General features: G+C 34.0%; 2 protein-coding genes and 1 long non-coding RNA gene across 20 annotated transcripts in view; 1 reads left to right on the top strand and 2 right to left on the bottom strand.

Annotated features, from left to right (window-relative positions):
- dcbld1 (discoidin, CUB and LCCL domain containing 1) overlaps positions 1-6,085 on the bottom strand; it is an 83,209-nt gene extending 77,124 nt beyond the window's left edge. For all 9 annotated transcript variants that reach the window (XR_012395681.1, XR_012395680.1, XR_012395679.1 and 6 more), the window contains exon 1: positions 5,874-6,085. Coding sequence is in view for 2 of the 9 variants with exons in the window: in XM_017352525.4 (XP_017208014.1) it covers positions 5,874-5,949 (76 nt within the window). In the remaining 7 variants the exon portion in view is untranslated. The remainder of the gene's footprint in view (positions 1-5,873) is intronic.
- A 1,964-nt stretch (positions 6,086-8,049) lies between these two features.
- Positions 8,050-27,527, top strand: part of LOC137488687 (uncharacterized) — a 149,975-nt gene continuing 130,497 nt past the window's right edge. For 6 of the 10 annotated variants that reach the window (XR_012396033.1, XR_012396036.1, XR_012396035.1 and 3 more), the window contains exons 1-2: positions 8,410-8,590; positions 16,370-16,466. This is a non-coding gene — a long non-coding RNA (uncharacterized lncRNA). Of the gene's footprint in view, positions 8,311-8,379; positions 8,591-16,369; positions 16,467-27,527 lie in introns of those variants that run through there. The other 4 variants (XR_012396041.1, XR_012396039.1, XR_012396040.1 and 1 more) reach the window with 2 other exon arrangements.
- Positions 24,875-27,527, bottom strand: part of vgll2a (vestigial-like family member 2a) — a 42,275-nt gene continuing 39,622 nt past the window's right edge. Inside the window, exon 5 of the transcript XR_012395551.1 lies at positions 24,875-26,718. The gene's annotated coding sequence lies outside the window, so the exon portion shown is untranslated. The remainder of the gene's footprint in view (positions 26,719-27,527) is intronic.

The following is a 27,527-nucleotide window of genomic DNA, read 5'->3' on the forward strand; positions in this document are numbered from 1 at the left end:
TGTATGTGTGCATTTGTGCATGTATTGTCAAGAGCTACTGTGCACTGTTGTGCTATGTCACTGTCTCCCACGGTAAAGGCACTCACACCTGTGATGGTACCAACAAACTACTCCTTTCCTACAAGACAGCTGAGTCTCCAACAGTCATGCAAGAACTTGGCGCTGATGTATGCACATAACAAACTCAAGAGACCCCAGAAGTTTTGCCACATTGAATGCATTCTTAAATGACACGAGGAATGAATGCTATAAATAGCGCCGGTGCGTTTCTAAGGGAGAGTTCGGCCACGCTAAACAAAAAGCTTTCTTTGACCTAAGCTAGTGTTACGTCAGTGCTACATACTAGCGGACACACAGTGGCCTTTGTGGCGGCGTCTGAACTTCATCCAGATGTTGGGCTGGGTCAGTGCTTAAAAAGCGAACAGACGGAAACCTCAGGGCAGGTGTTGGGGAATGACATCACATGCTAATCACGGCCATGCAAACAAACGACTACACAGTTGGAGGATAATCTTCAATTTATTTTTGTTCCAAATTCAGGATTAAGTAGCTGCTGTCAATGCCAAAAACAACATCTATGCAAATCACCCAAAGCAGATTTAGTCTAGGGCTAAACAATATATCGTTTTAGCATCGATTTTGCAATGTGTGCGTTCACCCGATTCGAATGTTATCCCTCGACTGAATGATTGGGTGCTATCAGTGGTTATCAGCTGATAGATATAGGCCAATAGGGGCCTTCTGTGCCTACTGGTAGGCTAAGAGGGCTGTTATCATCCATCCACAATCAGCTATACTAAAAGAGAAGACTTCAGATCCAGATCTGGTTTGACAGTACTGTGACGGTTGGGTTTAGGGTTGGGGTAGGGAAAGATGTTAGTAAAATACAATTATGGGAAATTTAATAAATAATATAAATAATTATTGTTAACTTCCAGCGGCAGCCATATGTGGATGGATGATATCAGCCCTCTAAGCCTACCAGTAGGCGCAGAAGGGCCCTATTGACCCATATCTATCAGCTGATTACGTTCACTTAATAGAGTGATAGCATTCGAATCAGCTGGTGCTTTTGCAATAGTTCCATCGCAGGTTCTGCAATGTCGAGTCGGGATACGGTTGATCAGCAACACAGTTCAGAACATATGAGATTTGTGGAGTTGTTGTAAAGTTTAACCATAATATAGTAAAAGTGTATAATGTGCATGCGTTTTTAACGTACGTTCACATCGAAAGCGGTGAGAGCGTCAAAGCAGCCGGAAACCATTCATTTTCAATGAGAGCCAGCGCCGAGGAGTAGCGTGGCGCGTCTTCGCCGGTGTGGGCGTCGAGAAGAGTTAAAATCAAGTCAACTTTATGGTTTTGAGCTATGACCCGGTTCAGCGGCAAGCAATTGGAGTTCAGAGAACACAGACCTGTGAACTTTGGGTCCGACCACAGTTGTTCCCAGTGGTTTGACTACTGCAGTCGCCGGAATTTCAATTATTTACAATGTTTTCTTACAGGAACTTGTATTTAAAAAGTTACTGATGTGCATTAAAGTTATATATATTTATCCTAAAAAAGCGGGAATCTCATGGGATAGTACAAAACAGTGTTGCTGCTTCAGGATATTTCAGACATATAGACACATTGGATCATTAAGTGGAGCAAACCCACACCACACGCAACTTTATCTTCCATTGTTAAATGAATTTAATAAGTGTACATACAACATTTTCACACTAGAAAGCATGTTTTATGCAGGAAAGTAACTGATATGCTGCAACGGCCCCTTTAAATACAAGATTAATGTAGAGAATTTTGACGCTCTCGCCACCGGAGCTGAAGGCAGACAGAGTTGTCGCCGAGGCGGTCAGAGCGACTTTGGACGCTCTCACCACTTCGGTGTGAACGCACGGTAAGGGGGACCTATTATGCAAAAATCCCTTTTATAAGGGGTTTAAACACAGTTGTGTGGCAGCTGTGAGTATAACCAGTTGGTAAATGGTAAAAATAATAATAATCACGCTTAATAAAAACATAGTTGTACATAGCACGTGTCATCAGAGGGGGAAAGTCCCACCCATTAGTGTCAATCTCTTTCTCATTAGCATAGGGTGTTAGTCTTCTTCTTGAATCTGGCACTATGCTGACTGTTATGTTTCACGTATGTTTTGTGGTGTTATGTGTTTGTTTTCTGTTTCGCTTTCTCTCCCTTTACCCGGCTTTGTTTTCTTTGTTTTTCCTTCCCGCAGATGTGCGACCATTGGTCAACAAGGCCGTCACTCATCATTATGACATCACACCAATCGGAAGCGTTTAAAAGCATTCGCTTGCACTTTCCAGTAGAAGCACTCGATTCTACAACTCTTCACTTTTATCAACCATTTGTGTTGGTATAATTTTGTGTTCAGTTTGTCTCTCGTTGAAGCGCTTTATTGATAAAATATGCTTTTTATAGCTCAATTTACTAGATTATTAGAAAGTCAAACAATTTTTATGAGAATTGTATTATCAGATAAGCTTTTGTTTTGCTAATTACCAACAGTGTGTACTTTTTACGAGAACTCTAGTAATTCCGAGTAGAATAGTATTTCATGCTAGTTTATAGAGGATTTGCCACGCCTGTAATTATGTTTTGAATAGTTAAGTAGTTTAGTTAAGCGTCACATACGCTGAAGATTGCGGTTTTGTTTCTACATTTTTCTTTGGTTAGTTAGTTTGGGGTTTAGTTAGACTGTTTTGTTATATTTATTTCTTTGTTTTGGCAACACTCCTGTTTCATTTGGTTTGGTTGGTTAAACTACATTTGTAATTCCTATATTCATTGTTTAATATCCTTGTTTAATAAATTATTTTGGTTTCACATAGCCATTTGTTGTGTTTTCTCTTATTTTCACGCAGCACCAGTAGAAACTCACTTAATTTTACGCCTTATCCTATATAACAACATTAACGCGTAAAGCCTGGTTTATACTTCTGCGTCAAGTGACCGGCGTAACCCACAGCGCATGCAACGGCTGTGCATTTATACTTCTGCGCACTGTCACTGTTGGTCTGCATTAACACTTCCGAAACGAGTTGGCAGTGAGGTATTAATGTTCTCTGTGTCAAGTTTCTTCGCTGCTGTTTTGTTTTTTTCTGAACGCTTCCTGAATGTATAAATGGCTCAAACTCGCTCATTTTGAGGCAGGACATACAACAACTTTAATTATGAGTTAAACACAAAACAAAACTTTCCATCCAGAGCTCCTTCACAGGACTCCACACTTGTAAACAATTGCTTCATCGGGCTCGCACCACATGTGCGGCTCGGTCCCGCCCTGACTCGTCAGCGCTACAGCCACGGCGTAGGGTAGAAGTATAAATCAGCCTTAACACTGACACATTTGTAGCTCCACCCTCTTTTGAAAAGAGCACAATCTCATTTGAATTTAAAGTGACAGTCATCAAAATATACAATTACGATCAACGCCTAAAAGGGGCAGGTTCAAAGAGTTTCAAACATTATTTATGGGGTATTTTAAGCTGACACTTCAAATACATACTCTAGGGACATCAGAGACTTAATTTACATTTTGCAAAAAAGGGTATAAATAGGTCCCCTTTAAGGTCTGTGACTGAGCATTTCAAGTGAATTTAAAGCATTCAGGCAAGAAATTAACATGAATTAAAGAAATTATAATGTGTGTAGCTTTAACAAAGTTTACCGTATTTAATTACTCATGCAATGAAGTGTTATTTTAGATTTAATTATTTTAATTTGGTACAGTTAGACTCTCTGGAAATCCATTAAAGCACTTTTTGCATTCTTTGTATCTTTATTCTGTTGTACTTTTCTTTCATTGTAATGTGTTATAATTTATCTAGATGCATTCCAAATAGAGAATTTAAAGCATTTATTGAAATTATTGAAAATTATGTATTTGCAATATTTATTGCAGGAAAACAAAATATCACAATGTCAGTTTTTTTTCAACATTGTGGAGCCCTGATTTAGTCCATTTCTGCATTGATTCCAACAAGGAAGAAGGCAAAAGTGCTTCAAAATCAGGCTTTTCAGCATGTTGAGGAACACCTGGCCGCCGTCTGCCCCAGGGTAGAACACAAATATTCACAACAGAGAGATTTTAGCATGTACAGACAATGCGGCCATCTCCTATCATACACCAAATATGGATTCTCACAGAGTGAGAACATTCAGTTTAAAACACCATGCTTAGCATGCATTTTGCCATGAAGTAACAATGCTATGTATACAGTTTTGAAATGAAGTATTATGCATGTTTGACTGAAATGTTAAACCGAAATTTTCACAGAAAAATAACAAGAATTTGGTCGTTATTCACTGAGGTAAAGTTGGTTTTATATTCACACATTCTGACTTTCTCCTTAATATAATTTCAGAAAAATATTTTAGCACATTCAAAACTGTGAAATCATATTAGCAGCCAGTGGCTTGTTTTGAGGTCCTACTTACATGCGATTTAAAACCGATTAAGGACAATGGTAATGAAGTTGTCACTGAACGAATATAAAACTGACTTTACCCTAATTTCCATTCACAATGCATTTCACACCATCCAAGCCAGATTGACTGCAATACAGTCCCAATGTGAAGGTGAGGAAAGGTTGCCCTCATGGACATCATGTTGCAGTCAACTTTTTCAATCGAGGTAAATTTGATTTTATATTCCCACATTTAGACTTTCTCCTTAATAATATAGTTTCATAAAAGTATTCTTGGCACATTCAAAACTGGGAAATCATATCAGCAGTCAATGACTATCAAAGTACAACAATGTTTATGGTAAAATAAATATTGCTAATGTTGTTTTGAAGTCATTCATACATGTGATTTCAGACCAAATACTCAAAGTACCATGGTAATGAAGTTGTCACTGAATGAATGTGTGAATATAAAACCAACTTTACCCTAATGCAGTTCAGACCATCCAAGCCACTTTTGACTGAAATACAGCCCCAATGTGAAGGTGAGGGAAAGTTGCCCTCATGGACAACATGTTGTATTAACTCCTGTTATAATACAGTCAACTTATTTATTGAGGTAAAGTTGGTTTTTAATTTCCACATTCGAACTTTCTCCTTAATAATATAGCTTCATAAAAGTATTCTTGGCAAATTCAGAACTTGGAAATCGTATTAGCAGCCAATGACTATCAAAGTACAACAATGTTCACAGTCAAATTAATAGTGCTAAAGTTGTTTTGTAATCATGTGTGGGATTTTAAACCAAATATTCAAAGTACCATGGTAATGAAGTTGTCACCTCTATTTTATTTCACAATGCAGATCAGACCATCCGAGCCACGTTTGTCTGCAATACAGTCCCAATGTGAAGGTGATGGAAAGTTGCCCTCATGGACAACATGTTGTGTTAACTGCTGTTACAATACAGTCAACATTTTTATAGTGAACTAAAGTTGACACCAACCATCTTATCGATCAACCAAACCTGGAGTTTAACGATATCGGTGTTAACTCTTACAGGTTTTATGAGTTAATAGGATTTCCAGGTTGAAAAAGCTACTTCGGTTTTCCTCAGGCAAATAAATAAACAACACGAAACATAAACAGAAATCCCAAGTCAACATGCTAAGCCTATATGATAGCACATAAACACACCTTCTGATAAATTTAAATACAATACGTCTTACAAGAGAGCTTACAGGATCAATCTGAAGCAACTAACTTTTACACATTATAACTCCCCAGAAGCTGAGGTATGATTACTGAAAAAAAAAGATTTAAAACCACAAAAGCATGTTAAACACAAACAGCTCAAAGTCCTCCAGCAGAAACCTCTGACGCCTCAACAAACAGACCCTTTTGTTTGCGATCATCTGCCGTGTTTTTTATTGTTCACTTACCCGGTTTCTCGGCGAGCACGAGCGGGTGAATTGAATATAAGAGAATCAGTCCATACAGAACGGTGTGTCCAGACATTTCCACTTAAATCCGCAGTGAATGAGAGTAAAACGCGAAGGCACATTGGAGAAGCGTCACGGGAGCATGTTTACCGGGGGAAACTCGTGTACGTGTGTGTGTGTTTGTCCGCGCGGATCCCCGGACCGCCTTGAATGAACTCTTTTCTCTTCCGTGTTTCTCCCACAGGCGGCACCAAGCGGTCACTGAACCAGTCTGACGGCTCTCTCTAGACTAGAGTCAGGCTGTTAATAGGATAATAGTTGTGGAAATGATACTGAGGAGCCATGCATTGTTATGCCTTGCAAAGTTTTTTATTAAACTATTAGATTTTTTTTAAATAGTTTGCATCTTCCATTTTATTCACTTGTTTATTTGCGTATTTTATTTATATCATTAGTTTTATGTCTTGAAAAAGTATTTATTAAACTATTAGATTTTTTTTTGCATTTTCGATTTTATTTACTTGTTTAATTTTCTTTATTTTATTTATATCATTAGTTGTATGTCTTGGAAAAGTTTTATTAAACTATTAGATTTTTTTTGCATCTGATCTTCCATTTAATTTACTTAATTTTATTTATCTGTCTTTTAGACGTAAATTATAGGCTAACATTAAAACGTGTATCTTTCATCAATTTTATAATATAATATAAAAAAACAAAGATAAACATAAACACTTTATTCTACAAGATGCGATGATATAATAATGGTAAATATTAATGATGTAATGTACTAGAATATTGCAATTATATAATAATGGTAACTAATATTTTGGTATTTTTAGCATTAGTAGTAATGTTGTATATCATAGAAACAAAATATGTTAAATATATAATATGGTGACACTGTACTGGATAAGCTGACGGTTCATTCCGCTGTGGCGACTCCAGATTAATAAAGGGACTAATATTATTAAAAATGGTTAATAATATTTTGCCATTTTTAGAATTAGTAATAATGTTGCATATCATAGAAAAATAATGTTAAATATATAATATTTAGAGTTTTTTTCTTTTTGTAATTTTTTGTATTATTCAGTAGCGATGGGGCAAACTGCAAGAATAGAGGGACAGTAAGTGGGAATTGTAGAATCCACAGATACAGAACCACTGTGGGTAAGTCATCCTTTTCAGTGAAAGGTTTACATCATGGAATGCCATGCCTGTTGAATTAAAGATACAAACAGAACTCCCAGTTTTTTTTTTCCTGAAAAGCTAAATAAATGGTTGAAATCTTTACAGCAACATGAACATTAAATATTATTCTTTCAGGTTGGTCAGGTTTACAATTCTCTTTAGAATGCAGATTGACTTACATTTTTTGTTTGTGGCTCTGTATACTGCACGTTTGTTGTTGTTTTTATTTGTTGATTTGTATTTATTTTTTAATGTAAAGCCTAACCAGGGACAAGGGCTGCAAATTAGCTTCATGCAGTATATGCCCTATGTATGCGGCATCGGTTGTCTTTGTCTGACAATGTCAAGTGTATTGTCCCTGTTAAATAAACAAACAAATAAAATAAAACATTATATTACTGTAAAATATATAATATTTATTTATTTTTTAGTTTTTCTGTATTAGTAGTAATGTTGTTTATTAACTCAATAATTTTCCTTCGTTTAGTCCCTTATTCATCAAAGGTCAGTAAATAATATGTTAAATATATAATATATTAATATATTAAACAGTATGTTTTACATTATAATGTAATCCTGCAATAAATCAATAAATAATTTAATAAATTCATTAAAAAAAACATAGATTTCTTACATTTTGCAAGCTGTGATGGTTATTATGGTAATTGTATTAGTTTTAATGGAAACTGTAATGACCCCTATGGGTCTCCACTGGTAATTTGTTGTCACATATTGTCTCAAAACACACAAACCATTAAAACGTTACGTTATGGTTATTGTTGTAATGGAAACCATCTCATCTATCAATGTAATGATTTTTTTCCATTTTGGCAGGTAACGTTATATCTATAGGCAATTGTAGCATACAAATAATAAAGTTTAAATTATAAAAATAATTAATAAATAATAAATATTATTTAGAGTTATTGATCAATATTCTTTGGAGTTTTTCCTTTTTTTAACTGTCAAATGCTTTTCAAATATAGACTGAGCATGAATAAAACTATCAACTATGTTATAAAGAATGATACACAAAGATAATTATTACAATTATTGTGTGAAAAACTATTATCCAATTTCTTTATTTTATTTCTTTATTTATTTGTTCATTTTATTATTATTTATTTATTTTTCTTTTTACAAATGATCAATTAACGTTACATTTTTTCAACGGAGATAACCCACAAACGTCTGTACTTCTTGAGAGATTTGTTAGTTGTGGAAAAAACAGACAAAAAGTAAGGTAAATATAATTTTTATATACAGCACCGCCTCCAAATCGTGCTTTTATCTGCTCAAACTTTGTCAAATTACTGTGAGAATATATTAGCCTGAATTGTTTATATTTAACTTACCATGCGGTTGCTTACGCTACATACAAGTATAGCTAAGCTTGCTAAATTAGCCTTAGCAGAAAACAAACTTGTTTTACAAATTATTAGCAGAACACTAATTTAAGTTCTGGTGGATTTATTTAAATGCAATATACTACTTAAAATGAACAATGACAAGGTTCTTCATTGGTGAGTGTGTGTATAAAACTACTATTGTTAGCAGATAAACATACCGCGAGCATGAAAAGTGCTCGATTGAGAACGTTTCTTAAAAGCCAATGACAAAAACGTGTAGCCTAATAATGTCAGACAGTGACCGGTGGATTTCCAGTAACATATGGCCATTGATAGACTTTACACACATCATAGCATATCACATCTGTGCCAACTCATAAACTTTTACAACTTGCCTGGTAACGTTATTATGAAAATGCAGAGATCAGAATGATGATTATGCTGTAAAGTCGTTGGTTAAATAGTAAACGGTTCATCTTTAGATAAATTTGATATAAGCTGAATCTGATATTAGCAAACACAACAAAACTTGACTGTAAAAAAACAAAAGCTATTGCGCTCTCTGCTGGAGAAAAAGTCAGTTTACACAATCTACAGAAAAAAACAGTTGTTTCATTATTTCTTTATATATATATATATATATATATATATATATATATATATATATATATATATATATATATATATATATATATATATATATATATATTTTTTTTTTTTTTTCTTTCTTGATTTTCATTGACATTTTGTTTGATCTGAAAGAATACATTAATGTTTAAGCATGTATTCCACAGATTTTCTACAGTTTCAGGGCATCAGCAGTTTATTCACAGTACCAGCTGATACATTTTTTATTATTTTATATGTGTGTGATTCAATCAATTAATAAAATAGTTATTAAATCTGTTAAAATGTGAAAATAGTATAATTTAATGTATTATAATATAAACGGCACCATGACGTGGTTAGCACTGTTACCTTACAGCAAGAAGGTTGCTGGTTAGAGCCATGGCTGAGACAGTTGGCATATCCGTTGCGTAAAACATATGCAGGAATAGTTGGTGGTTCATTCTGCTGTGGCAACCCCTCATCAATAAGGGACTAAGCTGAATGAATGATTAAATAATATAATTTAATATAATATAATATAATATAATATAATATAATGAAATATAATATAATATAATATGAGATATTAATAATTATAGGTATGTTATAGATTATAATGAGATTAAAATTGGAGGAAAACATTCAAAATATACCAAACAAATGTGTCAACATCTATTCAGGGTACTACAATATTTTCTCTCTAAATTGAATTATTTATTTAATTATATTAGTACAGATTAAACAATCTTGCCCCTTAGTGATATATATATATATATATATATATATATATATATATATATATATATATATATATATATATATATATATATATATATATATATATAATAACATCATCTATTGTCCAGTGTTTTTTAATATATTTTTATATCATTGATACCATCTTTGCTTGTAGTGGTAGTTTGGATTTGTTATTTTGACATTTTCCATGTTTACAGTAAGCATACAGTATGTAATGTTTGTCTGTAATGTTTCACTGTTTTAAATATGACTCAAATCACGTTTTTAGAGAATAATGAGTTTATTGTTTTTGTTTTTGACTGAGTTAACCTGGCAAAAAACCTTATATGTTGTTATATATTGCATATATTGCAATCTAATACAATGTAGTATTTTACAAAAACTATATATCTTAAGCCTGTAATCTTTAGAAAAAAGCTATGATATAAATATATACATTCTTACTTAAAAGTCACATACTTTAACATTACTTTTCTAAAATGTAAATAAGTAACAAATGCAGGTTTTTTTTGAGCAGCTTAAGATTGTAATTTGTTACTTTTAAAAGTAACTTAACCAGCACTGGCTAAACAATGGATTTCCCTAACATTTAGAAGTGAATTCAGGTCAATCGTGACACGGTAGGAAAAAGTTGACCTGAAGTCACCCTATTTATCACTGCTATAAAATCATACAGTGCTCAGCGTAATTCAGTGCACCCCATTTTGAAAATAAATGTTTAATAATTTCTCAGTGAACATAGGTAATTTATTTTGGTGCATTTAAACAAAATAGATTTATTAAACAGATATATTTACTAAAATAATATTTTTTGTCAACAAACATCTTTAAAAATAGAAAGATAAAACAATTAAATTCAAGCAAAATATTGCAAATATATTTAATATATTATTTATTTAGTGTTTTCTCTAACAAATAAATCTGGGTGTACTTATTTTTGGACCCTTAAGGTTCTAAAAAAACCTGTAAGTTGTTTTGTCCAGATTTGGCTACAGTACTGACTAAACTAATGCATATGCACAAATAAAATTTTAGCATCCAATAGAAAATATTAATTTCAAAGATACATTTGTGAGGGGTGTATATATGCTGAGCACTGTGTATTTTACACACGGCGAAAAAATGTAATTGACCCGCTAGATGGTGCTGTTGGTTATGTTTATTTTTGTCTTCTGAAATCCTTTATGAATCACAGCAGTTAAAAGTGTTTTATATAAATCCTATGTAATAACAACAACAATGATAATAATGATAATAGTAACAACAACAACAACAACAATAATAATAATAATAATAATAATATTAGTAATAATAAATAATAAACAACATGAATAATAATATAAGTTGAACATTACTCAATTAAATTTGTTTGTTTAGTTTAAGCCTATAAAATTGTTCGCAACCACTTTGCTTAAAAAAATCAGTAAATCCAATAAATAAAAGTTTTTCAGTGTAAATAATAATAATAATAATAATAATAATAATAATATTAAATAAAATATTCTTTAAATATTTTAGATGAAGAAATGTTTAAATAATAAAATAAATAATAATAATACAGTTGAAACAAAAGTAGACACAATCAAGGAAGAAATTGAAAATAAATAAAAAACAAGTATTAAGAGATTTCTCAAAACATGCAAGAGATGAATTATTTCTAATGGGAGCAGGAAACTAATTTCATAATTTAGGAGCAATATACAATAAATAATGTCAGGGTTCAACGCTAAGAAATTTTTTATACTGGCCCGACTGGACCAGTGGTTCAGATTTTTACTGGCCCTGCCAAAATTTTCACTGGCCCCACCAAAAAAAAAGAAGTTAATTGCTATTTATTAGCCACATATATTAAATAATGTGTCACAAAATAATGTCTGTGAATGTAGAATTTAAATATTTGAAAAATGTTCAAATATTCAGCAATAAAATATAGCAGGATGGAAAATGTGCAGGTATTTTATTGCAAAACAAAAGGTGGCTGACTTAAAGGTGATGGTAAACTATGCAAAACATCATTTTTATTGTGTTGTACCCCTTTAAATGTTTCCACAATGTTAGAAATAGACGTTTTCTTTTAGCCTCATATTTTGATGTTGTGGTCATGTTGCCGTCTATTAAAATTAGGTGACAAGGCAGCACTGCCCCGATCGGGCCAGGAATGATTCTGCCTACTGTCCCGAGCATCGGGCCATCGGGCAGTTCTTTTTGTTGAGCCCTGTATTTATATTTCAAATACACGTAAGCAGCTGTACCTGAGTAGTCTGTCTGAAATGCGTACTGTGTGTAACAAAATTATGTGGGATAGAAATTGGAGTATTATTGGCTCAGATCATTTTGGCAGGTTTACGGACACAAGTGAAAGTCAAAACTGATTTATCTCAGTCAGATGGACTGAATGAAGAGCTGTAATGTAATACAGAAAACATCATAACATCTCATTGACACTCGGGTTTCCACACCTGTCTGAACAGAGCAGATACTGTACATGTTACTGTCAATGGCTGAAAATGCCTCTTTCTTTCTTTCTTTCTTTCTTTCTTTCTTTCTTTCTTTCTTTCTTTCTTTCTTTCTTTCTTTCTTTCTTTCTTTCTTTCTTTCTTTCTTTCTTTCTTTCTTTCAATTCAATTAAGTTCAAGTTTACTTGTATAGTGTTTTTCACAATAGTTATCGTTCCAAAGCAGCTTCACAATTCAATTCATCTTTATTTCTATAGCACTTAGCAAAAGCAGCGCTTAGCAAAGCAGCTTAGCAAAAGGTCCACATCATTACATTACAAAGGCAGAAAGGCTTAGGAATTGTGTGAAGGGTTGGCGGTATATAAATGTAGTTGACCTGCAGTTATACAATATATAGAATCCTTCCAAAAGAAATAGCCTAATATTTACATTTAATAATAATAAGTTGTTGTGCTTGAAGTGTGCGTCCTTGTCCTTTTTCCAATAGATATGATAGAAAAGGTAAATCCTCAATATATTCAATTACACATTTTCTTTCGGCTTAGTCCCTTTATTCATTAAGAAAAGCCATGAACCGCCAACTTATCCAGCTTATGGTTTTTGCAGCCATTTCTGCCGCAACCCAGTACTGGGAAACACACATACACTACGGCCAATTTAGCTTGTTTAATTCACTTATAGTGCATTTCTTTGGACTGTGGGGGAAACTAGAGCACCCTGAAGAAACCAACATGAACACGGGGAGAACATGCAAACTCCATACAGAAATGCCTACTGTTTCAGCCAGCGATAGAACCATATAAAATAAAATAAAAAAATAAAACAAAATAAACTAAACAAAACAAAAATAATCTGCAAGGCAAGATTAAGTAAATAAAGTAATTCAAAGTGCTTAAGATTACAAGAGGATTGAAAGAATCCTAAAATAATCACAAAATAAGTATAAGAAAAAATTATTAAAAACAGATTTAATATGTATTTAAACAGGTTTAAAAGGGAATTTTAAAAAGACCAGTTGTGACCAGTTGGATGTGTCACATTTTGTGCTTCAAGTTATTTAAATTCATTTAGATTAAAAGTACAGTAATATTGAATTGTTTATTTACAGAATGTTACCGGGCATCAACAATTTCTTCAGCTTCAATGTATACAATCAGATGAATAAACGAATAAATAGATATTTTATATTTTAAATAATTTTATGTTATTATTTATTCATTAATTTTTTTTTCTTTTCGGTTTAGACCCTTTATTTATCTGGGGTAGCCACAGCAGAATGAACCGCCAACTTATCCAGCATATGTTTCATGCAGCAGATGCCATTCCAGCTGCAACCCATCACTAGGAAACATCCATACAGACACACTCACACAAATACACTACGGACAATTTTAGCCTACCCAATTCACCTGTACCGCATGTCTTTGGACTGTGGGGGAAACCGGAGCACCCGGAGGAAACCCACGCGAACGCAGGAAGAACATGCAAACTCCACACAGAAATTACATCTGACCCAGCCGAGGCTCGAATCAGCAACCTTGCTGTGGGGGGAACGCTTACCACTGCTCCACCGTGCAGCCTTAATATTAATAGTAAAAATTTAATAATTTTGCCCTCCTTATTCATTCATTTTCCTTCAGCTTATTCTCTTTATTTATAAAGGGAACCAACTTAAGTAGCATATGTTTTACACAGCGAATGCCCTTCCATCTGGTACTTCAGCAGCACTGCGATACTATGACACCAAAATACTGAGGGTTTCCCTGTAGTTTTTAAACGGTAGTATCACTATTAACAGTTATAAAATAGTGGAAAAGTCACTAAAATGCTCACACACTTGTGTATAATCAATAGACTACTTTATTTAATTTTAACAGTCTGCATTAAGGTTGCAAAACTGTGTCGAATTTGTGCCTTGATTTCTGATGCTTCAAACTTACCTGTGAATCAGATCATTTCTGTTCCTGTGAATATGATTTAGCTACAACGACCGCCACAATCTGTCAGCGTGACTCACTAAAGGGAAATTTGGAATTACGTTGGTTTCTTTCTTGTAGAAATACAAGAGATGGGAAAAAAACTGAAAATAGCAGCAGGAAACACTACCGTATAAAACCCAACAGTTAACTTTAGCAAATAAAATGAGTGTAGTATTTATTTTATTTTTTTTTGTATTTTGTTTGTATGTTTATTTATTTCTTTATTATTATTATTTTTTTTTTTAAATGAATTTAATTTTTTTCTCTCTTTGCCTTTTGCTGCAATACTTGTCTACTGATACATTTGTCTTTGCCCTTTTTTGTTTACGTTTGTATTCATTAAAATCAATAAACAAAGAATTAAAAAAATAAAATAAAATGAGTGTAGTTAACTCAAAAATGACTGAAAGTTAATTCTACTCATTTGAAAAGAGTTTTGAACTCAGTGTTGAAGGTCATGAGTTAGTTAAATACCTCATTACAGTACTTCAGCTTAAATGGAGTAAGTTCACAGTACTCATAAGGATTAGTTTTTGAACTTAAATGATTTGTTGCAATCGGTTTTCTCAAACGGTTTGAATTACCCTAATTTTTTGGGATTTGCAGTGTAAGAAAACAAAAAATGTTCTCTTCATATTTAGTTGAACAAAATCTTCTCTTGTAATGAATTTCGTATAATTTGTCTCAATCTTAATTTTTATGTATTTTTTGTTGGTCATTTATCTACAAAATACACGAAAAAACAAACAACATTAGAGGTAAAGTGATGTGTGTAAAAAGCCGCTATTTTTCCACGGCCCAAACACAAGCTGTTAAATATAAATAGTCATAGTTTAATGATAATTATTGTAGTATTTCTGACAATTTGCTATATTTCGTAGTTGTGAGTTATGAATTAATACAGAATCGTGATACTACTTGGTATCTTGATACTTCAGTTGGTGTAGTACTGTGGCTTAAATTTATGGTATCGTGACAACCCTAGCACACTCATTCACACACATACAAAACAACCAATTTAGTTTATTCAATTCACCTATACCGCACGTGTTTGGACTGTGGGGGAAACCGAAGTACCTGGAGGAAACTTAACACGGGGAGAACATGCAAACTCCACACAGAAATGCCAACTGACCTAGCCGGGATTTAAACCAGCGACCTTGCTGTGAGGCGACAGTGCTAACCACTGAACTACTTTGTCAGTAATATAATATGATGTAATATAATATAATATAATATAATATAATATAATATAATATAATATAATATAATATAATATAATATAATATAATATAATATAAAATAATAATATAATAATATAATATAATATAATATAATATAATATAATATAATATAATATAATATAATATAATATAATATAATATAGGGGGGTCACAGTGGCACACTGGGTGGCACAATCGCCTCACAGCAAGAAAGTTGTTGGTTCGAGCCTTGGCTGGGTCAGTTGGCATTTCTGTGTGGAGTTTGCATGTTCTCCCTGTGTTGGAGTGGGGTTCCTCCCGGTGCTCCGGTTTCCCCCACAAGTCCAAAGACGTGGTACAGGTGAATTGAGTAAGCTAAATTATCCGTAGTGTATGAGTGTGAATGAGAGTGTATGGGTTGCAGCTGGGAGGGCAAGTGTGCGTAAAACATATGCTGGATAAGTTGGCAGTTCATTCCACAGTGGCTACCCCAGATTACTTAAGGGACTAAGCCGACAAGAAAATGAATGAAATTGTTCTAGTGTTTTTTGTGGACAAATCGACAATTGTTGTGATGTGAAATCTTATTTCATCAAATGATGATATCTCTTCTGACCTTCAAATGCAGCATTTTTTATTCATTTTCAGATTTTGGTACATTAAAACCAAACAAAAATATTTAATTGTCAAGTAACAAAAAAAAAAAGGTTTAGGGGATTTATTTCACTTCAGTAAATACTTATATTTTATTTCAAATAACAAAACAAATGCTTTAGATGCATGCTTTCCATTTAGTTACCCACGATAACCCTGCTTCTTTCTTTTTATTTTCTTGCTGTAACACACTTCAGACTAACACACTGCTAACGTCCACCCTGTTTAAATCACGTCACTCTTTCAAAGTCAACAATCAATGTCTAATTTGTCAAATTTCTTGTGTTTCTGCAGAAAGTCGGGACGCCTGCTCTTGCAGATGATGACATCACAAACAAACACTCTTGATGCAGATTTATTTATCAATGATCATAACAAAAACCCACCTGAGGTTAGTATTTCATCTCATTGCTAATGCTATGTATGATCACGTACTACTTTAAAGATGACATTTTAACTTCACTTTGCGTGGGCTTTCTACTTATTTGCACCACATTCCTCACATACTGTACATTTGAGCACAACCTTCGGATGAATACTACGAACGTGGACTTTTACTGTATGGATTTGAACTTGCAGGCTAAAATAATGGCGAACACAGAGAAAGCGGGAAGGTAAAAAGTGAAGGTGTGTTTATTTGCACTGGAGTATTTGAGATGCATTTTTCCTTTAATTAATAAGAGGATTGCTGAAATAGCTGAGAGTTTTCATCTCTAGATAACAAAGAGAGAATGGTGTGAGACCTTGGTAGCCCCTTTTTACATGAAGGATAGGCTATTGACTATCGTTTTAAACCGATGTCGGGCTTTTCTGCCTTTGAGAACATGCCGGCATACTGTGATTCAGTTTATAGGAGCGTGGAGTGATGTTAAGTGTTTGACGACGGGCCAAAAACACTCCTCCTTTTTTTGTAAAAGAGCAATTTAGAAGAATGAGGCAGAAAGGCAAGGTTACATTGCCGTATTCAACGGAGACGCTTTTCAGCGCATTCGCTTTTTTGTTTATGGAGTATCATTCAAGTTGTTTTGAGATGGGGATTTATTTTATGTGATTTATTTTTTTAAGTGTCCCAAATTTTGGGACAAAATGGGTCGTGGTTTAGGTTGATCAACTGTACTGACCTTGTATTTGACTTTTAGGCTGAAATAAAATCCTTGATACCTTTTTGGTCATCATGGTTTGCGCAGATGCAATTCTTTAAGCTTGCAGAGGCTATTTTTATAGTCCATGCAATCACCTAAAGTCATTTTATTTATTATAATAAATATTGCAATCATGTACCAAGGCCTTTTTCCTTACAAGGCTTGAAAATGAGCTTTTTGAGTATTGTTGTGTAGTATTTTGTGTAGCTATTTACCTGATGGGGGTGTTCATTAGACTATCTTTACCTTTAAAGTCATGTCATGATTGTGAATGAGACTTTATCAATATAGACTCATTGTGAAAATGTACCCCTGTATACATTTCTGGAGAGTGTAAATTATGTAGCAAAAGCTACATTTCCTCTTTAAAACGAATGCTACGGGGTGGCATGATGCCACAGATGGCTTCTGTTTCATTTTCCCACTACCAGCTGACCGCTTACCTCCATGTGAACGGCTTTATCGATGTGACCAGTTTGCCCAGTAGCTCGCCTGGTACGTCTGCAGACTTGAGATGCAGAGAGGAGTTGACCGCGATGACGGTTTTTGAGTCTGGTGAAGAACGGTTCCAGAAAGACTTCTCCCTTCTGTCTCTGACGGCCGCATCGGTACACATACATACACGCACACACCACTTACTTTCATTTATTCCTCCTCCGTCAGCTCTGTAATGACGAGTGCACACGTCAGTTCACCAGCATTCAGTCATTCTTCACAGTTTAATTTCTCCCCTCCAGTCTCACACGAAGCATACACTTACACACACACACACACACACACACACACACACACACACACACACACACACACACACACACACACACACACATACCCATTGTCTGCGTGGTTTGTTTGTTTGTCTAGGGGGTTCAGACTTCAGCGCGAGACCGGCCAAGCTTAGCGAAGGGATGGCGCGAGCTTATTACATCAGAAGCCGCGCCATGGTGGTTTGCCCGCTGAACCACTTGTACCATTAGTGTTGTCTGTGGGTACAACCAGCATTGTTGTTTGTCCTGTTTTACAGGAAAGGATGTGTTAATGGTTGTATGTGTTTAATGTTATATGTTTTATGTGTCTGTTAAAGCAGACGTAAACAGTTAATGTTTAAAGCAATGCCGTTTAAGGGGAATTTAAAGAAAGTATATTTGATATACTTACTGGAGTATGGCGTGCGCCAATCGATGGGCGGAGTCTGGCGTATAAAGAGGGACGCCAGACTCCAGCTCAGGGTCAGTTTACCTGGCGAGTGAGCGTGCTGTGGCAGAGCCGTGAGCAATTCTTTTGAGTAAGTGGAAACTAGTATACAGTGGTTACGTTTGACTTTTTTTCTTTGATTTGGTTTTGTGTTATATATATTCGTCTTTATATTTGATTTGTTGATTTGATACTTTGTATTTTTTTTTGTGTGTGTGTGTGTGTGTGTGTGTGTGTGTGTGTGTGTGTGTGTGTGTGTGTGTGTGTATATACACACACACACACACACACAAAAATACAAAAAATCAAATCAACAATTAAAATATAAAGACGAATATATATATATATTATATATATGTGTACTTTTTTTGGACTTTTTATGGACACTGTATATTGGACACTGTATATTTCTTGCACTGGACTTTATCCTCCACATTTTTGTAAATAAATACCACTTTTTTTTTACACTTCCGGGTCAGTCCATTGTGTTTTGGATTTTTGCAATTGTTTTTTTGGGGGGGGTTATTGTGGTGATCAGGCCTCCCACGGCTCCTTGTGGGCCCACTCTGGGTTCACAACATTGCATAGGTAAAACAAAAGGCAAAAAATAAAATAAGCAAGTAAATAACAGGGTGAAAACATGGTACAAATCAAGCAAGGGCTTTCCTTTTTTTGGATTGGTTTTGAAAACACTGTCGGTTGGGTGTAGGGAAGGAGGTGTTTGGGTCAATTGGAGCTTTTGAAAACACTGTGTAGGTGTAGGAAAGGGGGTGGGTGGGAATATCAGTCGGTCAGTCAGTCAGTCAGTCGGCTGCTGCCTCTGGTGGGTTTATGCTAGAACAGCAGGCGCGAATGGCACATTCATGACATATTTATAATGGCTTCATGACAGTCATGTTTATGACAGATTTCTGACAAGTTGTGTTGACTTGGTAATGTCAAATTGTCATGACAAAGACAGCAACAGGTTGTGATGTATTTGCTTATGTCAAGTTATAACAAACAATGAGTGACTGACACTAAATAACATTGTCATAAGCATGCAGAAAATCTCATTCATGTGTCATGTCATGATTATAAAGGTTAATGACAATCTTATTAACACCCCTTCAAGTAAAGTGTTACCATATTTTGTATACAGACTCTGAAAAGACAAAATGTGATGGAGTATACAGTAGGCTGATCGATGAAAGTGACTGCCAGGATTCAGACTGATGAAATGAAAATCCTGACATATGAAATCCTACATATTTGAGCGTTGGGTTTACAGTAGTTAGGTTTGCATAGTTATACACGTTGTCATGATTATGTTTTGCACATGCTTTCTGTAAGGTGATTACAATTTATGTTAAGTCATTTTGATTACTACAATGTGAGTATTAATATATATTAAGTACAGTTGAAGTCAGAATTATTAGACTGTTTACGGAGAGATTTTTTTCACCACATTTCTAATCATATAGTTTAAATAACTCATTTCTTTTAACTGATTTATTTTATCTTTGCCATGATGACTACATAATATTTGACAGGATTTTTTTAAGATATTAGTATTTAGCTTAAAGTGACATTTAAAGGCTTAACTAGAAGAACTAGGTTAGGGTAATTAGGCAAGTCATTGTATAATGATGGTTTGTTCTGTAGACAATCGAAAAATAATTGCTTACGATAATAATATTGACTTTAAAATGGTTATTAAAAAATTAAAAACTGCTTTTATTCTATCCAAAATAAAGCAATTAAGACTTTCTCCAGAAGAAAAAATATTATAGGGAATACTGTAAAAAATTCCTTGCTCTGTTAAACATCATTTGGGAAATATTTGATAAAGAAAAAAAATCACAGGCGGGCTAATAATTTTGATTTCAACTGTATATATAAACTAAGGCTGTATGCCAGGCAATGCTTCAGAAAGAGCTTTTTTTTTAACAGTATTAGGTTTTTCTGTACAGATTCTGTAAATAGATATAGTTGTCTTTCAGAAATGATGTTCATTGATTAAAAATAAGGCAGAATCCTAAGCTTTAGAGATCAGTTGTTTCACATATAAAATATTTTTCAGAAATACTACATGTGTGTTAAGATAAAAGGAGCTGTGATTTAGGTTGACCGATTGAATGGTTTTGTGTTTTAAATTAAATCATTTACACCTGCAATTTATATTTGCACTTATAACTGCCATTTTAGGCTTGCATTATGCCATATATCTAAACTGTTATGATTTTATGCAATGCCTGTTTTTGTTGCTTATAATAGATGTTTTAAAAATATGAATTGCGGCCATGCAAATATTATTTCACTGTATTTTCTTTGTAATTCTTTCAATATTATTTAAGTTCATTCATTAAACGAAAAAAAATTTATTACCCAAAGAATGATCCTAAAACATCTAGCTTTCCACTTCAATCCTTTCTAATATGAAGTGTTCTCTGTATTATGTTGTTTTTTTAAGACAAAACAAACTGGGTCTAGGTTAATCATTTGATGTGTCCTTGTATTTGACTTTTGCCATTGATGTTCATACAAATTTTCATGAATGCTAACAAGATTTGATTTTATCCAACATCCTGCCCCTTTTTTCTTGCTTCATGATGAAAATGAAACAAATATATCAAAATGTTTGCAAGAAAGGGTCAGTAACTTTTAAGCAACAAATAGTCATTTTTAAGTTTTCTTATGATTGTGTGATAGTGATGGTTTTCTATAAATAATGTATAAAATAATTATCGAAGGATTCCTGGAGGGCTTTACCTCTGCACAGTTTTACTCCAACCCTGATCAAACACAGCTGATTTAAATAATCAAGGCGTTTAAGAATACTAGAGACTATTAAGGTGGTGGTTGGAGCTCCGGCCCTCCAGGAATTCAGTTTGAGACCATTGATCTAAGACATTTAAATACTCAATTTCTTTGCAGCCAGGACTTTGTAATGTGTGCAGAATGTGGTTTTGCATTGTTTTGTTGAAATATGCATGGAAATCTGTCAGCATTAATGGTGCCATCAGGTCTGAATGACAGGAAACAATGTATATTTAAAACTAAAATTAACCAGACAAAACATAAAATATTTTGTGTTCATATAGTCAGCAATGAAATACAAGTCAATCTAAATTTAGAAATGATTACTTTCTTTTTTTTTATTTGCGTTTTCTACCCTGTCTCAACTTTTTTTGATTTGGGGTTGTAGTTTGAAACCACATATTCTACAACAAATAATTAAACAGAGAATAATTCTGTGAAATAACAAAAAAAGTACTGGTACAGGTTTTTTTACCTTTCAGATATTCTATCACTTCAAACTGATGCTCCGATCTTTTGAACGGATCACATGTGTTTGTTAACATGTTTACAAGCAGAGGATATATAACAACTGAAATCTAAAAGTTCTGTATTTTCAACAATATTGCTCATTAAGTTCATTAAAACCTGGATGGAAATTTTAGGGAAAAAGTATTAAGGAATATTAGAGAAATTATTGAATTATTTTTAACTTGAATATTTAATAATATAATTTATTGTACAACACTTATTGCAACAAATGTCTAGTAGTGGAAGTAATGGATTTATAAGTGTGCATTTTAACTTCTTATGAATCAAATATGCTCTCTAAACTTCATTGAGACATAAGACACGTGAACATGACAAGGAATTGTTACTCAATATTGGCTGCAAAAATCCTGATCGGAGCATCCCTACTTCAAACTATTAAAAATGTCAATAAGAACACAAGTTGTTGGAGGAAAAATCAAGGTCAAACAATGCAATTCAAGAGCATAAATAAAAATAAAAATAAAACATCAATCACAAAATATGTTAATAATAATATATAAAGCTTTTTTAAAAGCTTCCATTGATAATTTTTAACACACACACCGTCTCATTTTTTGAGAGGAATATTTTTTGTTAATATTTTAAAATATACCAATGCCTTTGCCATCCAAATCCATCAACCGTTGGAATATTTGTGCATTATATTATCTTCACCGAATCAATTCAAAAGAATTTAGCTTTTCATTTATTTAATTTCATTTTCTTGTCGGCTTAGTCCCTTTATTAATCCGGGGTCGCCACAGCAGAATGAACCGCCAACTTATCCAGCAAATTTTTTACGCAGCGGATGCCCTTCCAACCGCAACCCATCTCTGGGATATATCCACACACACATTCATACACTACGGACAATTTAGCCTACCCAATTCACCTGTACCACATGTCTTTGGATTGTTGGGGAAACTGGAGCACCCGGAGGAAACCCACGAGAAGGCAGGGAGAACATGCAAACTCCACACAGAAACGCCAACTGAGCCGAGGTTCGAACCAGCGACCCAGCGACCTTCTTGCTGTGAGGCGACAGCACTAACTCTGCCTCTGCCCATAATTTAGCTTTTCGTTAATTAAAAAAAATAATAAAGCATCAAGGCAAAATTCAGAAAAACATACACTTTTACAATTCCGTTCTTTCTCACACGAGGTGTGTTGAATGTTCAGAGTAACAGAATGTACAAGAATGGTGAGCAAACTGTTTCAAATAATACAGCAGGGCACGCATTTAGGGTTCCTTTACTCTATTAATTGCCTTTCAACTTTGCTGCTTCATAATGGACTTCAAGATGAGGGTTCAAAGACATCTGAAACACTTTTGAAAAACATGGAGAGGTGACAGAACTCACTTTCATGCTTTCTAAAACCCTTAGACTCCATTTTCCGAAACCAAACGCACGCTGTCGCGCTCTGTAAAAAAATCACTATACCTTCATCTGGTTCAAGGTTCCTGATGGATAATAGCTATTCTACGCCAACAAAGAAAACTGTACATACAAACTGTGTTTGAGCTGAAACCGGTTTGGGTTGACAATTTAAGACACCCTTTCTGACACTGAATGAAAGTCCAAGGATGGTGCGCTTCAACTTCTGTTGTGATGGCAATTAATATCCTTGCGAGTCTTATAAATCCATTGGTGAATTGTTTCAGATGGAGACAATTGACTCCATGGTCAAATTTTGTACAGTAACCTATTTTGCCCTCTTTTTTGTCTTTTTGGCTTATATACAAATTCATTTTAATTTCAGCTCAGCGATGAATACATTCCGGTTATTAATAATTTGAATAAACGAGAATGTGTAGATGTGTTTATGTCACAGAAATTGGCTATTTGTTGCTTTCAAGGTGCTGAAATTGGGTTTAAAATCATCAAAACATTAAGCGTTTCTTCTGCACGTCCTTTATGCTCTACAAATATGCTGGCTTCCAATTATGCCTATAAGTTTTAATATATTTCTATTCCATCCACTATGCAGTGGCCTTCTGGTTTATTGTGCAGGTTAAGCCAGAGGTGATCTTCAATTACAGTAGCAAAACATCTGTGTACTTTCTTCCTTTTCAACTTTGATTGGCGCCAGATGGAATTTTTATTAAATCCATAGCAGATACACCTTGTTGTCAGACAATATCACAAAGCTGAGGACAAATTGCCTTTCACTGCTAATTAAAAGACAGCAAGGAGGAATAACTTCAAGCTCTCTTGACTTTGTATTTAAGCTGTTATAGAAGGTTTGAATGTACATTAAAAACACTGTGTAGTATAGAGGATAGACAGACATACCAATGGATGGACTGACGGATGGATGGACAGATAGGTAGACATTCCAACAGACAGGTAGATAGATACAGATGGATGGATAGATGGATGGATGGATGGATGGATGAATAAACAGATAACAGATAGATGGACAGACAGACAGACAGACAGACCAATAGACAGACAGATAGATAGATAGATAGATAGATAGATAGATAGATAGATAGATAGATAGATAGATAGATAGATAGATAGATAGATAGATAGATAGATAGATAGATAGATAGATAGATAGATAGATAGATAGATAGATAGATAGATAGATAGATAGATTGATTGATTGATTGATTGATTGATTGATTGATTGATTATTGCATTTCAACAGGTTCCAGCTTATCTAAAGATGCTCTATTGTACTGAGATCTGGTGCCTGTGGAGGCCATTGAGTGAACACATTCTCGTGTTCAAGAAACCAGTTTGAGGTGATTGAGCTCTGTGGAATGGCACTTTATCCTGCTGTAAATAACCTTTATAAGGTGACTACACTGTGGACATAAAGAGATGGACAAGGTCAGACATAGGGCTGCACAGTATAAAGTTTCAGCATAGATATCGCTATGTGCGCATCCTCAATAGTCACATCATAGAGTCTGCAATATCGAGCCGGGATTATAGTGGATCAACACCTCAGTTCAGAACATTGCGGGGTCATTGTGAAGTTTAACCTTGATAGAGTACGCTTTTCAGTTTTTTTTTTTTGCTCGACTGTAAGATTTCAAGCTGATTTAAACCATTTCTGTATGAGAAATCATATTTGTAGCTTTAACAGTGATGATCTGTATTGAAATTTTTATACAATTAAGACTATACAGTGTTTTTTGTTTACATTTGATAATTCAATTTCTGTGCCTGAATACAGTTAGACTCTCCAGAAAACAACAGTATCAGAAAATTTTGCTCTTAGTCCCTGATTTTAGACACTTAGTTTCTGAATTTTCAATATTCTACCTCCTTAAATTTGGAGAAAAATAACCTTAATGTCCTGAGACCCTTCTCTGGTAATTTGGTAATGCTTGAGGGTCAATATATTACCTCCTGTCATTTGGAGAAAGGTGTGAAGTTAATCTTAAGGTCATGGAACCCTTCTCCTTTCATTTGGTTGTTTGTTAAGCGCAATAAAAAAATAAAAAAAACATTTCTTACAACGTTAAACTAACAACACAGCAACAGTGTCAACAGATTGATATTATAGCACCAGGTTAAACTTTCTGACACCTTCATGCCAATCAAATATATAAAAAATAAATACAGGCCACAACTGAATATTGAGAATAATCTCTGATTGGAGGCGATGCGGTGGCGCAGTAACAAGTGCTGTCACCTCCCAGCAAGAAGGTCGCTTGTTCGAGCCTCGGCTGGGTCAGTTGGCATTTATGTGTGGAGTTTGGATGTTCTCCTTGCATGGGTTTCCTCCGGGTGCTCCGATTTCCCCCACAAGTTCAAAGATGTGGTACAGGCGAATTGGGTAGGCTAAATGGTCTGTAGTGTATGTGTGTGAATGAATGTGAATGGATGTTTCCCAGTGATGGGTTGTGGCTGGAAGGGCATTTGCTGTATAAAACGTGCTGGAAAAGTTGGTGGTTCATTCCACTTTGGCGACCTCAGATTAATAAAGGCACTAAGCCGAAAAGAAATTGAATGATTAAATCTCTGATTGGCTGTGTCCAAAATTAAATCCAGAATAGACGTGTGCTGAAAATATTGTGTCTACCAGTCTCTTTAGTTGAGGTTAATATTAAATTAAACAAATTAATACATGACTATAAAAAAGATTTGGTTGTTAGACTGCTGCACTTTTTTGTGTTGTTAATATGCTTGTGTTTATATAGGCCTATTGTTGTGTGTGCAACATATGTATTTATAACCACCTTTGGGGGTCGTAAGTCACTGGCATTGTTATTTTAGGGGTTGGGGGCTGAAAAGTTTGGAAACCCCTGCTTTAGTTCCTGATTTATAAATAAAGTAAATTTGTTTAATTTGCAATTGAAGCTTTCAGATGAAAAAAAAAAACACTTTTCTTATATTGTAATTTATTTTGTGTTGTTATTTTGGTGGTCAACAAGGCATCAATGTGTGGATGTCAAATGCACATCAAAGTTTTGATATTAAATGAACTTTTTTTGTACATGTTTTTGAAGTCATTATGACATCAAAGGGCCCACTGGGTATGCCATCAATAATATAAACATCCATAATTTAAAATCTTTTAAATTGATTGAATTAAACCTAGCAAAAAGACCATACACTGCATGAAAATCTTAATTAAAAAGGAGACACTTAGAAATGTTGCACTAATTTTGCATTAAATAACCAATTAACTAAAATTAATTAAATAAAATCTTAGTAGAGAAAACGCACTGTGATGCGATCAACAGAAATTTGACATTTCGTCACCTTAGAATTATAAGGCTCTATCTGACATTTTTGTCAAAATTAAATTATTAACATAATTTTATTAAATGACGACTGACATTATGTGATGTTTTTTATTAAGTTGTTTACATTTTAAGACTTTTTATTAAAAACAAAATAGGTTTTACTTACTAAGTCGAACTCTAGCTTGGTTCTATCTTTGAGCCAATCAGCATTTTGAATGCACACACGAGGGCCAATCAGGATCAGCTTTCTTTGTCATTCCACCAGACTGCTCCATAGACAGCGGGAAAGACTAGAAAAAAAACACAACATCGGAGTTCATGAAATCAAGAAAACTGAAAAGATGTGAGTAAATGTGATGATTTAGAAGCATTTTTTGACATTGAGATGAAATGTTCAATTTTTACATTGTTGAAAAAGAAACAGTGATTAAAACATACAATATATAAAATGTGAAATATTTTTATTTGTGTTTATATATTGTCAGTGAAACATTTTTCAGTCTTTATTAAACTCATTTGCTCATTATCTGCTTTCTTTTAAAGTCTTTTAATTTGATATTAAGCCTTGAAGGGCAAATACTTAATTTAATTCATGGGGCATATAATTCATTAAATAAAGTTCAATAGTTCATATAAAGCAGTGGTGCTCAACCCTGTTCCTGGAGATCGACCTTCCTAAAGAGTTCAGCTCAAACCCTGATCAAACACACCTGAATCAATTAATTAGGACCTGAACAGCACTTGATAATTACAAGCAGGTGTGTTTAATATGGGTTGCAACTGAAATCTGCAGGAAGGTCGATCTCCAGGAAGAGGGTTGGTCACCCCTGATATAAAGCATACAATTCAATAAATATTACCATGTTAATTACAGAAAATTAACATCTGTACAGGATAAAATTTTTAGCACAGCCTTGTATGCTTAATTTGAAAAAGAAAAAATATTCATCCTAAAACATAAAATAAATGTAAATGAAAGCAAATAACTTTCTCAAGCATCTACATATTGTTACAATACCCATTTTATTTATTTCTTTTTTTAATTTCTTGATAATTAATGCTTCAATTAATGATCTGCCAGATAGAACCTTATCATTTC

The sequence above is a fragment of the Danio rerio genome, chromosome 20 (genome assembly GCF_049306965.1).
Source record: "Danio rerio strain Tuebingen ecotype United States chromosome 20, GRCz12tu, whole genome shotgun sequence".
In the NCBI taxonomy this organism is placed as follows: Eukaryota; Metazoa; Chordata; class Actinopteri; order Cypriniformes; family Danionidae; genus Danio; species Danio rerio.